The 18,615-nt window shown below is 38.4% G+C and overlaps 1 protein-coding gene across 1 annotated transcript in view; it reads left to right on the forward strand.

Annotated features, from left to right (window-relative positions):
• The window catches only part of arhgap39 (Rho GTPase activating protein 39), a 61,097-nt gene that overhangs the window by 12,002 nt on the left and 30,480 nt on the right, over window positions 1-18,615 (forward strand). The window contains exons 2-3 of the mRNA XM_084092157.1: window positions 11,482-11,859; window positions 16,822-17,983. Of these exons, the coding sequence (XP_083948283.1) occupies window positions 11,482-11,859; window positions 16,822-17,983 (1,540 nt within the window). The remainder of the gene's footprint in view (window positions 1-11,481; window positions 11,860-16,821; window positions 17,984-18,615) is intronic.

Raw genomic sequence — 18,615 nt, forward strand, 5'->3', positions numbered from 1 at the left:
ACTGCATCCCGTGGGATTACTGATTGACTTTCAAGTAATCCCACACACACACACACACATTATCTGTGTGACGGCTCCAGCGCCGAGTGACAGGAGAGATTCACTACGGCTCGATAAACACCCAAAGTCCTGAAGGGAGCTCGTTTTTATCAGCTATTCTGAGTTCAGCTTGTTTGGTCTGCACACACTCTTACAGCTGAGACACATTTTTCCCTTTCTGTTTACTTTATATACTGTCATTCTAGTTTTCAATCAGTGTGTGTTTTTCAGTAGCTGATCCTGATGCTGGGTCCCCCGATGGCTGATAAAATGCTGATTCATTTCCTTTCTTATTCAGTGCAACTATAACATTTAATGATCATGTTCATCTTGTGCATCGATGCTTTAATATTGTTTGTACCAAGAGTCACATGATCAATAGCCCCTTTCACACAATAATACCAGAAAATTACCGTAAAATGATCAGAATGACTTACACATGGAAGTACACATATATGCTGTACACACAAGCAACGACGTTTACCATTAAGAGACACATTAATATTTACATTCTTACCATAAATTCACACATCAGCACCAAAATATTTTGTCCATAAAAGCCTGTTTTCCGTTCAGTGACACATGAAACTAATGCTTATACAATGTTCAGGATTATGCCGAAAGAGGCGTTCTGTACTGTAACATCTATATAGTATATAATTATACTTTATAATCAAACTATCATAACAGAGTAATTTTAATAACCTCATCTGACGACATGATGCCAGTGAATCGAGAACTGATGCAAACATCCACATCGCTATGATCAGATGCTTTCTGAACTGCTGTTGTGTTTATTCTGTTATTGAAAGGAAATCGCGCAGAACATATTTACATATTCATATAAACGTGTCTCTCAGCAGTGGACGGCGTTGTAAGGGTGGATCGCAGGGGTTCGGTCTGCAAGACTGCCGAATGACTGAAGAAACGTTATTAGCAAGATGGTAGAAAACTGCACATTTCTTGTCTATTCCACCCACTGCCACTTATACCAATGACGGAAATAATCACAGTTACAATAGCTTAATATGTGGGAGAGCGTTGCTATAGAGAATGACGATATTGTATTGCAATATGTAGCACTTCAAAGTCAATCCCAAATCAAAACTAGTTAGCACATTATTTGTCATTTAAAAGGTTTAATGACAAAAAATGGTTATGATTACACTTAGATGTATGAGATGATGATAACTTATACCATTAATTGTACCCAGCATATATGTAAAATGTTACCTGAGAGAGAGAGAGAGAGAGAGAGAGAGAGAGAGTGTGTGTAGTGAGTAAGAGGAAAGAGGAGGTAAAGAGAGAGAGACCCAAGAAAAGAGGCAGAGCAACAGTTTCAATATTGTTTTATCCTTTCCCTGACCATGTGACTAAAACCCAAATGTGAGACATTCAAACTGACCAATCAGATAATTACAACTTCCCCCATTGTACTAAAGGTGTGCCAGTTCATCGACCCCGAAGTACACACATCTTGTCCTGCAGGCCGTGATCACCATCAGCCCCTCTGAGCCTTTAGGAACTCCTAATGGTCCTTGTAGAAAGAGGGGGTGGAAAACAGTAAAGCAAATGTCTTTGTTCATTTCAAATATCTTGGATTATTTTCAATCCTACAACGTCTGGATGTTCGTTAACAGCATCGCTGCAATATTTCAAACTTTTTTGATTTGATTAAAGTTTATTTCGAGCAAAAAAAAAAAAAAAATAAAATAATATAATATATATATATATATACATATACATATATAACACAATATACATAGAAAAACAGTTTATCTCAGTTTATCAGCCATATATATATACATATCTATACATATACATTACAAATAACTATACACATACATATATACACATATATGTGCATATGTACTTATATACCTAAACACACATACACACATGTATACACATTACAATTGTGATACACATATCCACATATATTATTTACACATATAATACTTGCTCGAAAGGGAGTGGAAAGAGGTAGAACTTATTTGCTCCCACCGTCAATTCATTCCCTTATGTTACACCATAAAGCTGCTGTCTTTAACTGTTAAATTAATAATAATTTATTTAAAATTATAGTTTTTATTTCTAAGCAAAGAATGAAAAAGACCTTCGCTGTGAGAATATCAGGGTCTTGAATCACGTTCAGTTTCTTGTACGTCAGCAATAAGTGCTGCTGCAGTTCACCTAACGGCCACCGGTGTCGCTATAACACGGGTTTCTGAATTCTACATACAGCTTCTTTAAAGGGGTGGTTGAGTATGATTTCACTTTTCTAACTTTAGTTAGTGTGTAATGTTGCTGTTTGAGCATAAACAACATCTGCAAAGTTACAACGCTCAAAGTTCAAAGCAAAGGGAGATATTTGCTTTTAAAGAAATCGTTTTTTAAGGACTACAACAAACGGCTGGTAGAGACTACACCACATTCCTCCTGGGTTAGTGACATCACCAACCCTAGAATTTACATAAACCCCGCCCCCGAAACATGATTTATAGCTTATCAAAACAGAATATGCTAATCAATGACTAGAAGATAACTACACATCAGCTTCATAAATTCATCAACTAACCATTCAGAAATGTCCTGTTGCTTCTAGTGTTGTCACTTCTTCTTGAGTCTCTCCATCATTGTCTGAATCTGGATTGAACATAAAAGGCTAAAAGTTTTTTAAATTTTCAGTGCATGTCTGTGTGAGTGCAGCTCTTGAAGCTCCGCCCCCTGTGCCGGGAGCAGCAGCTCATTTGCATTTAAAGGAACAGACACAAAACGGTGTGTTTTTGTTCACCCTCAAAAAGTGACAATTTTAACATGCTATATAAAAATATCTGTGGGGTATTTTGAGCTAAAACTTCACACACACACTCTGGGGACATCAGAGGCTTGTGAAAAGGGCATTATACCACCCCTTTAAATGTAAATAAATATCATGTGTTAACACATTTGTACCCCACTTTATCTACAGTATGTATTTGTGAAATATTTTAATGATGCAAAAGAGATACAATTTGCTGAAACTAAATTAAACTAAACTAAAAACATGTATTTTACACAATATTTGCTCGAAATTCAAAAAAGATGTGAAGATAGAAAAGGTGCGAAATCCAGTGACAAATTCTGACACAAGTAAAACTTCTGGCTGATCCTGATAATAATATTAAATATTATATGCACATACAGTCAGCCAGTCATTATTGCATAACAAACCCCTAAAGAAGTGACCTAAGTCCCCGTCTGATGATCCTGCTGTGGTTTATTTTCAGATTGACTGCTTGTGCACTGTATTAACCATCAACCGCCTTGTTTTACCAGATATCTCCACTGACAAACCCTTAGCGGCCGTAATGCAGAGTTAGTGTGTTCACTGCAGTCACACACACAGTTTTCTCCAGGTTTCTCAGCTTGTGTGAAGGTCAGGATGAATGCAGAGCTACTGCGACACATATATCTGATGAATCTGAGGCGCTGCGAGATCCAGAGGAGCGAATAGATGTGGTTTTATTAGGATAAATGATGATCAGAAGGTCGAGGCGTCTGAGAGAAACGGTCCAGCCACAACAACACATAATTCACAATCTGACCTTGTTAATGCGTTTTTTTTATGTACTTGTAGAACAATTTATTTATTTTAAATATATTTTTAAACATGCACAAGATTATAGTAATAATAATAATTTAATTAAAAGTTATCAAATTAATTAAATTACATACACGTTACACGTCTATAGCAAAGTTATTGTTTTTTGCATGTATGTTTTCTTTAATTTGCAAGTTTATCAATAAGCATAAACTACACTGTAAAAAATGATTTTTATAATAATAATTAAATTAAAGGTTATAAAATTAATTAAATTAAACTAAATACACATCTATAGCAAGGTTATTGTTTTATGTTTTATATATATATATATATATATATATATATTTCCTTTCATTTAGAGACAATATCATTTTATCAATAAGCACAAACTACACTGTAAAAATATATTTTTCAGAGTTGTTAAAACTAAGATTACTGGAGTACATTTTAAAGAAAATAATATTTCAGTCTTAAATGCACATTTTTTAAATAAATATTTTCAAACATGCACAAGATAGTAATAATAATTTAATTAAAAGCTATACAATGATTTAAATGAAACTAAATACACATGTCTATACCAAAGTTATTGTTTATATATATATATATATTTTTTTTTTCTTAATTTGCAAGTTTAGCAATAAGCATAAACTACACTGTAAAATTTTTTGTTGTTTTTAGAGTTGTTGTTAAAACAAAGATTATCGGATTATTATTATTATTTCAGTTTCAAAATGTCAAAATTCAATGTGTTATATACTTGCTGTTTATTTTTGAGTGAAAATTGTAAATTCTACACAACATTTTTAGCGTAATATTTTGTTTTATTCAGTTGAATCCTAGATTTGACGTCCTGATGTGGATGAACAGAATCTCCAGGGTTATTAGCCCCTCCTTTCTGAACCCTTTTCTGTAAACTATTATTTGTTAAATAATTTTGCCTGTATTTTGTGACCTATTTGTGCAAAATGTCTTAGAAGTCGCTCTGACCCCACTGGATTCTCTTTGATCTCGATCTATAAATAGATTTTACTTCATGAGTTGGAGACAGCGATCGCTCCATTAATTCTGTTTGAAATTAGATGTCAGTGTCCGTTCTACTAATTGACTTTTACGGCGACAGGCCTGATTGACTCATCTCTCTCTTCCTCTGTCATCCGCTTCTCTTTCATCCTGTCTTTTTCACCTTTGGCTGAACATAAATGGAAAACACCTTCACAGAAACACCATGCGTCGCGCTCAAAAGAGAAATGTGCAGCTTGGATTTTTGCTAAAGCACTTAGATAAATTATTCAGGAAAAATGTTTGTCATTTGCATGGTAAAGTTAAATCTAAATTGTGCTTTTGCAGAGAAACTGTCTCGTGGGTGTTGTTTACTTCATGTAAACCGTTACAGATAGTTACGTCACAACATTTTCCAAAGAAAATATGGGTGCTGGCTGCTATAGGCCATTGCTATGTGGCACTTACTAGTATATTCTGGGTGGTTGCTAGGATGTTGCTATGTGTTTACTAGGGATTACTGGGTGGTTGCTACAATGTTGCTGTATGGTTTCTAGGATATTCTGGGTGGCTGTTTGCTAGAATGTTGCTATGCAGTTACAATGAGTCGTTGCTATGAGGTTACAAATGAATTCTGGGTAGTTTCTAGGGTGTTGCTATGCAGTTATCAAGGTATTCTGGCTGAGTGCTAGAATGTTGCTATACAGTTACAAGGGAATTCTGGGTCGTTGCTAGGGCGTTGCTGCAAGGTTACTAGGGAATTCTGGTTAGTTTCTAGGGTGTTGCTATGCGGTTACTAAAGTGTTTTGGGTTGGTGCTAATATATTCCTGTGTAGTTACAAGGGAATTCTGGGTCGTTGCTAGGGCGTTGCTACTTGTGAAAGTGGTTTGTTATGCAGTTGCTAGGGAGATCTGGGGCATTGCTGTGTGGTTACTAGGGATTATTGGGTGGTTACTACTTGCTGTATGGTTTCTATGATATTCTAGATTGTTACTAGGATGTTGCTATGCAGTTACTAGGGCTTTCTGGGTGGGTGCTTGGATGGTGCTTTGAGGTTACTATAGTGAATTCTGGGTGGTTGCTAGGGCATTGCTATGCAGTTACTAAAGTATTCTGGGTTGGTGCTAATATGTTCCTATGCAGTTACTAGGGAATTCTTGGTGGTTGCTAGGATGTTGCTATGTATTGTGTTTCTAGTATATTCTGGGTGGTTGCTAGGATGTTGCTATGTTGTTACTAGGATGTTGCTATACAGTTGGTAGGGATTTCTGGGTGGGTGATTGGATGTTGCTTTAATGTTACTAGGGAATTCTGGGTGGTTGCTAGGGCGTTGCTATGCAGTTTCTGGGGTATTTTGGGTGGTTGCTTGGATGTTGCTATGTTGTCACTAGGATATTCTGGGGTGGATGCTAGGTGGTTACTAGGAATTACTGTGTGTTTGCTACAACATTGCTGTATGGTTTCTAGGATATTCTAGATTGTTGCTAGGGCGTTGCTATGCAGTTAGTAGTGATTTCTGGGTAGTTTCTAGGGCATTATTAGGTGGTTTCTAGACGGTTGCTCACAAATGTCATTCATGTCTGTAGCCCAAGCATTTAATCCTCAGTCTGAGCAGTCAGTTAAAATCCATAACCCTGAGTATGAGCCGTAGTGATGCTTGACTCGAGCGAACACCATTAATAACAGTGTGCAGTCTTTAAAATGAGGTTTGCGGCCAAGGTGATGCGTGTTAGTGAAGAACATGGAGAATTATGGGTCTAATACTAGCATCCGTCTCACTTCACTGAGGATCTGTCTCTCTCACTCTCTCTCTCTCTCTCTCTCTCTCTCTCTCTCTGTTTCCTTTTCTGCCTGTTCTTTCTCTTTTTTTCTGTAAAGAACAATAGTCGTGTTGCAGAGAAGTAAAAATCCCTTGTATCACATACACAGAGAAATCGATTTTTATCTATACCTTATAAACCTTTCAAAGTTTGCCACAAGGCCCTTAAGTTTTGATTCTGTAGAAGCCTGAAGTCACAAGTCAGTGTTTAACTCTTTCTCCTGTTATCAGATGAACTCTCATTGTCATTTGCGGAGCATTTCGTCACGTTAAATCCCTGTGCCCTGGATTATCTGCATGATGAAGGACAGGTGAGGATATCTCTATAGAATCGGTGAGAGAGGTAAAGGGCAGGTCGTAGAAAGGAAAATAGATATAAAGGAGCTGGAGAGATTAATAGACTGATGAGAAGATGGTCACCATGTGACCTTTGACCTTGTACACTGCAAAAAAAAAAAAAAAGTGTTCTTCCTCAGTATTTTTGTGTAGTTTTCCAGTACAAATATCTAAAAACATTCTTAAATCAAAATGCATTTACTTGAGAAGGAAAATGAATTAAGATATTAAGTAGAGATGCACTGATGTATCGGCCAATAATCAGTATCGGCTGATAAAAGCTTTTATTTGTATTAGTGATTTTATGCTTAAAATATATTTGCCAATTGGGTAAGAAAAATAATCTTTTACCCCCTTTGGATTAAGTTTTTTTTTCTGACCCCATCAGCAGATTTTTTTTTTTTTTTTGGCTTAAACTCACTTAATTTTGATGCATTTTTTCAGGCAACAAGACTTAATATCTAAAATATATGTTGATGTCTCCAAATGCATGTTGATTTAAGAATTTTTAGGTGCTTGAACTGAAAAACAAGACAAAAATACTGAGGAAGAACATCATTTTTTGCAGTGCGTCTCAGCAATACATTGATGCATCTGGACTGAAGGACAAAGCGTTCGAGTCATTTTTGAGAACGCAAAACAGTATTTTTATGCTCTGTTGAAATAAGTGTAATCATACGGCACAGTTCTGATCTTAATAATTGTGTGTTATTTGTCTGAGTTGTAGTTCTGCATTATATACACTGGCTCTGGGATTTCACCTGCTGCTTTTTGTGGTCGCCTTGACCGCTCGGTGAATGACAGCAGCGTGTTTGATTGACAGCCTTAAATCCCACTGCATGATGAGTGGCGCCGTGTAAAGGGCGTCTTTGTAAAGCGCTCAGTAATTGCGGTTGTTAACGGCACTGCAGCAGAAAGCCTTCAATCAATAGCAGTGCATCTGTTCCACTCCACCCGTAAGATCACAGTCATCAAACCATTACGCTGAGAGGGTTTAAACAATCACTAATGTTACCTTTCAATAATCTCTACATGGCAAAAAACGTCTTCCTCAGTATTTTTCTCTTCTTAAATCAAGAGACATTTACTTGAGAAGCAAAATGAAGCGAGTTAATGCTGAAAACAAGAAAAAAATTAGGAAAACAAGATTTTTTTTTTAATAGCCAATGTGTCCCACAATGCAATGTGCTTTAAATGTCCACTGATGAATGAGATCATGTTCAACATCTCTTTCTTTATTAGTTCATTGAACTGTCAGACATTAGAAAACTTCAACACCAAGAATGTATTAAAAATGCAAACACTACTGTTCAATAGACTGGGGTTTGTGAGAAGTCTCTTCTGCTCAGCAAGGCTGCATTTATTTGATCAAAAATACAGTAAAAATATTGTGAAATATTATTACCATTTTAAATAGCTGTTTTCTATGTGAAAATAATGCATTACTCCAGTCTTCAGTGTCACATGATCCTTCAGAAATCATTCTAATATAATGATTTGATGATCAAGAAACATTTCTGATTATTATCAATGTTTAAAACAGTAAAATGTTTGTGGAAACAGTGATGCATTTTATTTTTCAGGATTCTTTGATGAATAGAAAGTTCAAAAGAACAGCATTTATTGGTATCTTTTGTAACATTATAAATGTCTTTACTGTCTCTTTTAATGAATTTAATACACCTTTGCTGAATAAAAGTATTAATTTCTTTCAAAAAAGTTAAAAGATCGTACTAACCCAAGCTTATGAACCTTAGTGTATTTCTGGGATGATAACTGAACTAAATATACTGTTAAAACATGTATCTGTGTTACAAGTAATGCGAGTTACATAATCAGATTTCATTTTTAAGTAACTAGTAAACTAAAATTACTTTTAAATTTACAACAAAATATCTGATTCAGATAAGTAATGCAAGTTTCCCCATTTGTTGACTGACAGCTCCTGTCCTCATGTTAAGAGAAATCATGAGTAAATGCAGAGGCGTTGTGTGGAAACATGATGGTTATTATTATAGTTCTAGACTAAATACGAGCATTACTCATCTCACTTGCACAAAAAACAGATTCAGTATCCCTCTAAATGAAAAAAAAAAAACTGTGAAATGCAAACTCAGAACAAGCAATAATGTTATATAACACAAATATACTTTATGTATTTAATTTCACTTTATTAACCAGTGTCTTTGCTGCTGGCCTTCGATGATCCAATTTAACCATACTAATGCACAAACATGACTTTAAATAAACATCACATTTGTGTTTCATTTTGTTGTTTTTATTGCTGAAGTAAGAGTGTTGATCTTTCTTCTCCTGCGTCCTATTCTTCTGTGAGAAAGGTTTGTTTGAGCGGCGCCCTCTACTGTACTGGAGTGAATCTGCATTTCCTTCAGCTTTAGGCTTATTCACTTTTGCTCATTTCACTTTTGGGGCCCTATCTTGCACCCAGCGCAACTGACTTTGTACAGCGACGCATGTATCATTCCTATTTTGCACCCGACGCACAGCGGACTTTTTCCTTCGGCAGACGCACGTCGGTAAATTAGGGAATGAACTTGCGCTCCCGGGGGCGGTTCAGCGAAAAGAGGAGGCGTGTTCCAGCGCAAACGTTCCCTGGTGCTATTTTGCAGTTCCAGAAAACAATTCCGCCACTGACCAGGAGAAACCTCGTCTAAAGTCAGCGGCGCGTTATTCAGATGCTATTTTAAGGGCGCATGATTGGCCATAATGTAGCGTGTGCACAACACACACACACTTTGCTTCTCTCATCTACACAGACGCAGCAGTTGCAATTTTTGCAAACCACACATAATTACAAGGAAAAATATTCCACACGAGGGAAATCATTGTTGTGTCCATGAAGATGTGAAAAAATAGGCATAAATCTAGCTTACACATTTACCCAGATTATTATACGCCTGTTTAACCGAAGCTAATTTGGGTGTGTTTCTCCATCCCCAATGTCAATGTCCAACCCGCCGTTATAATAGCAATCCGCCATGGAACAAGCGCGCCTGCTCTTAAAGGGAATGTGAGATGACGCTCTGATTGGTTTATTTCACGTTACGCCCAAACCACACCTATGAGTAATGAAGCTACTTCAGACCAACACATTTTAGATTTGCGTCGAGTGCAAGAGTCAGTTATCCCGCCGGTATAATAGCAACAGCGCCGAGATCCGCCCACAGAGTTACTTGCGTTTCGCGTTTGATACTTGCGTTTCAGATCGTAGAACTAAGTATCGCAATTAGTTACTTTTTTTAGAGAATAACGCAATATTGTGACGCATTACTTTTAAAAGTAACTTTCCCCAACACTGGTGCCTTTTGGTTTCATCAGTCACTGTACAGTACATCTAGAACTGCATTCCGAACGTAACCGTGATCTCGAGTCTCGAGCACTTCTCTTATGAATAGACACCGAAGCACCTTCTGAATAACACAGTTTTGTGAAGATCCATTAGGTGAACGTATTGAAATCCTGAGGAGTGGAATCTGATCGTATGCTTCAGCACATTCAAATGGAAGATCCAGACAGATCAAATTACCCAGAATCCCCTCTGACCAGCTTCCCAAAAATGCTTTCAGCAGGATTTGAACGATCAGGTTATCCTGGATCAGGGCAGATTAGATTTGATTATAGGATCAGAAGAAATTTACTATGGGATTAACGGAGCTGATTATCACACACACGCACGCACGCACGCACACACACACACACACACACACACAGAGTGAAATTAAATCTGAACACAGATAAACACACAGGCTTGAGGGAGGAAATGTTTTTGTTTCAGCTTTTGAACATGTAGACCTCAAAATATTTTTAGTTTTTATATTTAAGTTTTAAGATTTTATTCCATTTTTTTATTCAGACTTATAAATTATGAACCATGTAAACAGATGAAGCGGTCTTGTGAAACAAGCATCTTACTGCCAGTTGTGGTTTGCTGCTTATGTTGTATATCACACACTGTACAAACAGACTAACATCGTTACCAGCTACACACACATCCACACACACACACACACACACACACACACACATACCAACACACTCTCACAGACATACACACACATCCACACACACATCCATACACACACATCCACATATCCACACACTCACAGACACACACACACACACACATCCACATCCACATCCACACACACACATCCACACACACACACAAACACACACTGATGATGCTGGTAAAGAAACATCCTGAACGTGATTCGTGACTCGTATGATAAATCATGATGACTCTATATATGACTGTAATCCTGTATGACTGTCCTCTCTCTGACATCATGGCTTTCTCCTTCTGTAGGTGCATCTCACAAAACATATTTAACCCCAAAACCCAATTATATTCTTTTAATTATTTTGCATAAAGATTTTTATTTTATTTTTTTAATGAAAGAGTATGCATAAAGAACCGTTATGATGTTTTGTAATGACAATTAAAGTTTAAACACTGTAATTTAAATGTTACTGTTCACGTAGCAAAACCCCCCCAAAATAACATTTTAGATTAATTATATTATGTGTATATACACATAATATATATATATATTTCCTCTTTGGTTTTGTGGTAAAAATATGACTGGAATTGTTTTTATTATTAATGCCATCCATTAATTCATTATAAATTAATTATCATTAATTCAGCATAGAGCATGTTTCTGTGTGTGTGTTTAGGTTGGAATGGGTGGAGATCATCGAGCCGCGCACCCGGGAGCGCATGTACGCTAACCTGCTCACGGGCGAGTGTGTTTGGGACGCCCCGCCGGGTGTGCGGATCAAGCGCAGCGGACAGGACCAGTGGTGGGAGCTTTTCGACTCCAAAACGTCCCGATTCTACTACTATAACGCTTCTACCCAGTGCACCGTTTGGCACCGCCCACAAAGCTGTGACATCATCCCGCTCGCTAAGCTTCAGACGCTGAAGCAGAACACCAACATGGCTCCGCCCGCGACCACGACCAGCGCCGACAGCAGCCCGGCCCGCAGCGCCGTCAGCACCACCTCATCACAGGAGCACGAGGAGAAGACGTCCACCGCCGAGGAGGGAGAGAGGTGAGTCCAAAACAATGAAGCGTAGTGAAAGTGTATCAAATAATGTGTTTTTCATGCTTGAATGTTCATTATTTTCCCCATGTTCAAAGGTGACATATTATACCCCCCCCCCCTTTCACAAGATGTAATATAAATCTATGGTGTCCCCAGAGTGTGTCTGTGAAATTCCAGTTCAAAATACCACCCAGATCATTTATTACAGCTTGGCAAAGTTGCCCCTTTTTGGGTGTGAGCAAAAACGTGCCTTTTTCGTGTGTGTCCCTTTAAATGCAAATGAGCTGCTGCTCCTCCGCCCCGTTCAGAGGACGTTCAATCCTTTACACGAGCTTCGGATACTCCGGAGAGAGAGGTGAGATGAAAAATTTAGGAGTGCATTAAAGGGGTGGTTGATTATGATTTCACTTTTCTAACTTTAGTTAGTGTGTAATGTTGCTGTTTGAGCATAAACAACATCTGCAAAGTTACAACGCTCAAAGTTCAAAGCAAAGGGAGATATTTGCTTTTACAGAAATCGGTTTTTAAGGACTACAACAAACGGCTGGTAGAGACTACACGAGCTTCCTCCCGGGTTAGTGACATCACCAACCCTAAAATTTACATAAACCCCGCCCCCTGAACACGATTTATAGATTATCAAGACAGAATATGCTAATCAATGACTAGAAGATAACTACACATCAGCTTCATAAATTCATCAACTAACCATTCAGAAATGTCCTGTTGCTTCTACATGTTGTCACTTCTTCTTGAGTCTCTCCATCATTGTCTGACTCCGGTTTGAACATAAAAGGCGAAAAAAATTATATTTTTCAGTGCATGTGTGTGAGGTAAAAGGACAGGAGTTCTTGAAGCTCCGCCCCCTGTGCCGGGAGCAGCAGCTCATTTGCATTTAAAGGGACAGACACAAAACGGTGCGTTTTTGCTCACCCTCAAAAAGTGACAACTTTAACATGCTATATAAAAATATCTGTGGGGTATTTTGAGCTAAAACTTCACACACACACTCTGGGGACATCAGAGGCTTATTTTACATCTTGTGAAAAGGGCATTATACCACCCCTTTAAAAATAAAAAAACTTTGTAGTGTAGTTAAAATGTATTTTCCTGCTTGAATGTTGATTATTTCCCCCATATTCTCCATTGTTGCAGCTCCTCTCTTCCCAGTCTGTCAGTAACGCTCTCTTTAGTTCCCTTCTCTATGAAGCCCCTCCTTCTGAAAAGCACACTGTGCTCTGATTGGTTGGCTGGATCAGTGTGTTATGATTGGTTGAGCACTTCGAGTGTTTGGGAAATGTCCCGCCCCTTACCGAAACCGGCAGTTTAACACACCACTAACTAACTCAACCAGGCCCCGCCCCTTTATTCTGCGTATGAATATTATAATGAGGAATGTTGTGACGTGTTCGTTCCCGAAAGAAACTCAAGACTACAATGGAGGTGTTTCAGGAGTTCATAAACATCTATCTATCTATCTATCTATCTATCTATCTATCTATCTATCTGTCTGTCTGTCTGTCTGTCTGTCTGTGTCTATCTATCTGTCTGTCTGTCTATCTGTCTGTCTGTCTGTCTGTCTGTCTGTGTCTATCTGTCTGTCTGTCTGTCTGTCTGTCTGTCCAGCCATCCATATCTATCTATCTATCTATCTAGCAATATTGAAATATATGTGGAGCAAATGCGAGTGAAACGCTCACACTGTCGAGCCCTGGAGGAACTGTGAAAACATCCCAGAATCCTTTTTAATTTCACCCTGGGCATCGCTGAGACCCAGACGACATCGGAGGAAGTCAGATCTCACTTAGTTTGAGCATGTGAGCTGTTTAACGGTGCATCCCATTACAGTCTTCAGACGCTCTTAAAGTCGGACAATTCTTGTTTTTATTAGTTTCGTTAGATCATCGCTGGAAGTGGTTTTGATAGCTTGACTGGACCAGAAATAAACAGCTTCCTGTCTCTATATGTGCACAATACAATGCATGCTGTTTTTGCAGTATATAGTACATATTCTCTGTACAGTAGAGATCCACCGATATTACAATTTTGGTCGATACCGAACCCCGATAATTCTTTATATTTGAAAGCCGATAACCGATATATTGGCAGATAAATCTAAATCTAAAGTTTTTATAATTTTTAGAGCCTGATTACAAAAACAAAAGTCTCACCATTAAAGGCCATGTCCCAAACATACAATTATAATGATGTTCTCATTATAATTTTATGTAGTCTATTTGGCAGACTTGCGCTGCACATGTTGTATTAAATGTATTTTCTTTTTGAAGTGATTCCAGTCATATTTCAAGCAATTCAAAAAATGTCTAAAGGCACATCTTTTTCATCAGCACCTGACCAATTAATACTAGCACTTACCTTTTCTATTCTATTCTATTCTATTCTATTCTATTCTATTCTATTCTATTCTATTCTATTCTATTCCATTCCATTCCATTCCATTCCATTCCATTCCATTCCATTCCATTCCATTCCATTCCATTCCATTCCATTCCATTCCATTCCATTCTATTCTATTCTATTCTGTTCTGTTCTGTTCTATTCTATTTGTTTTAAAAAAAAAAAACCTTGCTATGTGTACTGTGCTAGACTAACTGAGACTTGTTACAGCACTTATACTGTTACGTATACTGTTGCACTCTTGTTGTTCTGATTGCTTCTATTGCTCTCCTCATTTGTAAGTCGCTTTGGATAAAAGCGTTTGCTAAATGATTAAATGTAAATGTAAATTCAATCCCATCATGTTGAACAGTGCACATCTGAAGCATCTCAGATTAAGACAATTATCCATTATTTATCGGCTGTAATATATCGGCCTAATTTTCTTATCAGGCCAATAATGATTACATTAAAAATGAACATGTATCGGCCGATACCGATATGGTGGCTGATATATCAATCATCCCTACTATACAGTATGTCGAGTAGAGCACAAATGTCTGAAAATCCCACTTAATAGAGAAAGCAATACACTACTGGTCAAAAGTTTGGAAAAATGACGCTTTTTAAATGCTTCCAAAAGAAGTCTCTTATGCTCACCAAGGCTTTTGACCGGTAAACCTTTCAGACCCGATGTGTCATGAGCTCTGAGGTTCTTATACAATGAAATATGCTTCTGTAAAAGCCACAAACACAGTGTGATTTTTCATTTAACTGCTGAATTCTTTCCGGAAACCAAGAGAAGTGGGCGATCGGTGTTGCACTCAGCATTTGCACGCTTAATGCCGGATGGCTTGATGCGTATTAGTGAGAGATGTTTATGAATTTTCATGCACATGAAAAAAGAAGAAGAATGGATTAAAAGGTAATATTGAAAGACACAGCTGTAATGCTTCAAGCTGTTTTTTAGATTCATTATTCAAACAGTGTCGCACTTAAATAGTTTCATCCCTTGAGGAACGCGGGGACGAGAAAGGCAGGGTCGTGAAATGATTTTGTCTGACAGAGAAGGAGAAGGCCGAGGGAATGAAAGAAGAGAGAGCCATAGAATGTGTAAATTGATTTGAAGGTCGGATATCCATGAATAATTAATATCCAAAGGAAAACACTGCTCACTTTGTAGTGGGTCTCTTGCTTGGGAGAGAGACTGAGTGAGAGATAAGTTTCTTGTGTTTGGAGTTTTAATCCGGCTGCTAAAGGACACACACACACACACACACACACACACACATTTGGCTGTGTAATCCAGTCTGGTCATGGGGAGCCTTCATCGGCCCGTGGTGGCCAAGTGCTGAATTGATTTTACACACTTTTTTTCTTTAACGCTCAGAGGCCTTTTCTGTGCGCTTTAAACTCACAGACCTCTTAGATTTAGATCTTTAAAAACGGCCTTTGAAGGACTGAGATTTTTAGTGGTACTTTATCTAAAGTCAAACATCACTTTTATCACTGCTCATAGTTAGTGTTAGTAATTTGAACAAACCTAACATTCTCATTAAAATACTGAAACAACTTTCTTTCAGCTGATATCATCAATCCCTCATGTTAAATAGAGACACTTTGTATCATCAGTCACTTGCTCATGGAATATTTCCCATTTAATTTGCATTTATTTTTCGCATTGAGTTTCACTTGGAAATTCATCGCATTTGAGAAATAAAATGGTTTGTGATCATTTCAGAGCAAGACATCTTTAACATGGGGTATAGAAGTTGTTTGGGTTTTAAAACTGAGGGGTTTATTTCGCTGTTATTTTAAGTGTGGTTTTAGTGTTGTGTTTTTATGTTTGTCTTTATGCGTTTTAGATATTGTACAGCACTTTGTTCAATGGTCAGTAAAAGTGCTTAGTAAATAAAATAAACGAAACGATAAACGAAATCTTAGCTTCAACAAACTGACTTTTTTGGACTGGAAAGTGAGTTTTGAGGTCTGAAGTTTAGGAGAATGTCTACAGAGCAAAACAAGCTTATTTTATTCAAAATAAATGTTCCTATTTTATTTAATTTTACAAGGTATGACCCCTTTGATAAATAGTAAAGAAATTCGTATTCATTATTAGTCTTATTTTCTCTTTTCTGTTTAATAGTAAATAAGATTTGATTTACTTTTTAATAAAGGATCTGTATTATAAAAAGTAAAATAAAATAAGAACATTTATTTTATTTAAATAATAAATATAAATTGTGAAGAATATCTGATTTATTATAAAATAGTCTTATTTTTCTTTTCCCTTTAATAATAATAATAAATAAATAAATAACGGTTTATTAAAGGGAATATATGAAAGTAAAGTAAAATAAAATGAAAAGATAAAGATTAAAAAGATTAAATAATATATATAAAAATAAATAGAATTTAGATATAGATAAATAGATAAAATAAATATATGTATTTCATTAAAAACTTATTATTTAAAATAAATTAAATAATTATTTTATTTGACTTTACTTTTCATGATAACCACTGTAATCAATATTAAAAACATGTTTTGTCTTGTTTTCTCTCGTTCAGGTTTCGATGGGGCACTGGCACCAGAGAGAGGATGCTCATCAAGGTGTCGGATCGGGAACCCAGTTTTCTGACGCAGGGAAACGGATACTCCAGTTCCTCCCCACGATCCAGACTCTCGTCCAGCACCGCCCCATCGGACCCCGAAGCCCCGCCCCTTTCCCTGCAGGACCGGCCCACATCACAGTCTCCATTCCTGAAGAGGGCGGAGTTAAGCGGCACTCAACGCCGATGCTCGGGCGATTCCCAGCCATCATCCCCTCGCTATGCGTACGAGCCTCCTTTATATGAGGAACCGCCCTCGGATTACCAGTCCCCGCCTATTTATGAGGAACCGCCCACTGACATGCACTGCGACCCCGCCTTTTTTGGTTCTGACAGATCTCCGGCACGAAAACCAGGTCTTTATCACTCGCCCAAGCAAAGCCCGTCTCCTTACGGTCAACTTGTGTTGACGAGACAGCGCAGCTCAACGCCCGAGAAGACGCCTAACCAAGGTGATCGGGACTATAGCTCAAGTGGGCGTGACTACAGCTCAAGTGGGCGGGATTATAGCTCAAGCGGGCGTGACTACAGCTCAAGTGGGCGGGATTATAACTCTAGTGGACGGGAGTATAGCGCCGCTGGGCGGGAATATGTAAAACAACTAGTTTATGTTGAGCAATCTGGCTCCTCCCCTCGATTTCGCACGACTGAACGTTTGATGAGCTACGGGACCAGTTCTAATAGCCTATCGGCGGGATTTTCTTACGGTGGCTCTTTTACGCTACAGCACAGTCACGATCTCAATGGTGGCAACAGAAAACGTAAGAACCGGAAGCCGTCTTTGCCGGGAGGAGAGGGGGACGGCATGGGATTGGGTCTCGGGGCGATGATCACTCAGGCCCGGTTGGCATGGGAGGCTCAGCAGATGTTACATCAGCGAGGGGGCGTGTCCTCGGATCAGGGAGGGAAAGATGGGTATGAAAGTGACGGGGCGACGCCCCTGCCGCTGCCTGGGCCGGTGGTTCGGGCTTTCAGCGAAGACGAGGCGCTGGCACAGCAGGAAAGCCACTGGAAACGGGCCACCCTGGACAGACTGGCATTTCCTCAGGCGCTTCTAGAAAAGAGTCTGTCCATGCAAACCAACCTGGCGTCACCTGAACCTTACCTCCATCCCTCGCAGGTAATGCACAGATACATGCACACTGCATCAGAAGCTCGAAACATTAGGGGCTTTCGCACCGGGTTGGTAGTCTCGCGTAGCCAGACCTTCAGACTGACGGCAGAAGGTCTGGACTCTATCGCAGCTTTTCTTGGCCAAGGATGTTTGAATGACATGTAATGCAACCAATCACAGTTCGTTTTGTTCTGCGTCATGTTTAGGGGCGTGACAATATAATATCTATGTCCCTAATATAACAGACTGGCGTGCATCTAATAAATCATTCAATCAAGAACGTTGTGCAAATTTACTGCTACAATGGAGCCGCGAACTTCACATACTTTTGAAAATCCAGTGTTTAGTTGATCCTGGTAAGCGCTCATCGTCACAGTTGTAAACACAACAGCTTTTCTCTTCCACGAGAGGTTTTGGCGTCACGCATTTGTTTCCAGGCGGACCGATAAAGAATGTGACACACACACACGTCTCCCGGACATCCTGTAGAATTCAACCAATTAGAGCGCGACTTCGAAACATCTGAAGTGTTTCCAGAAAAGTGTGCCATATGCATCAGACGTTCAGCCAACGACGTCTGAGGCTGAGACTACCAGGATGGTATTAATGGTTCCCTTAGGAACATTTTCCTGGTTGCA

This window comes from Abramis brama, assembly GCF_963993115.1.
Source record: "Abramis brama genome assembly, chromosome: 18".
NCBI lineage: Eukaryota > Metazoa > Chordata > Actinopteri > Cypriniformes > Leuciscidae > Abramis > Abramis brama.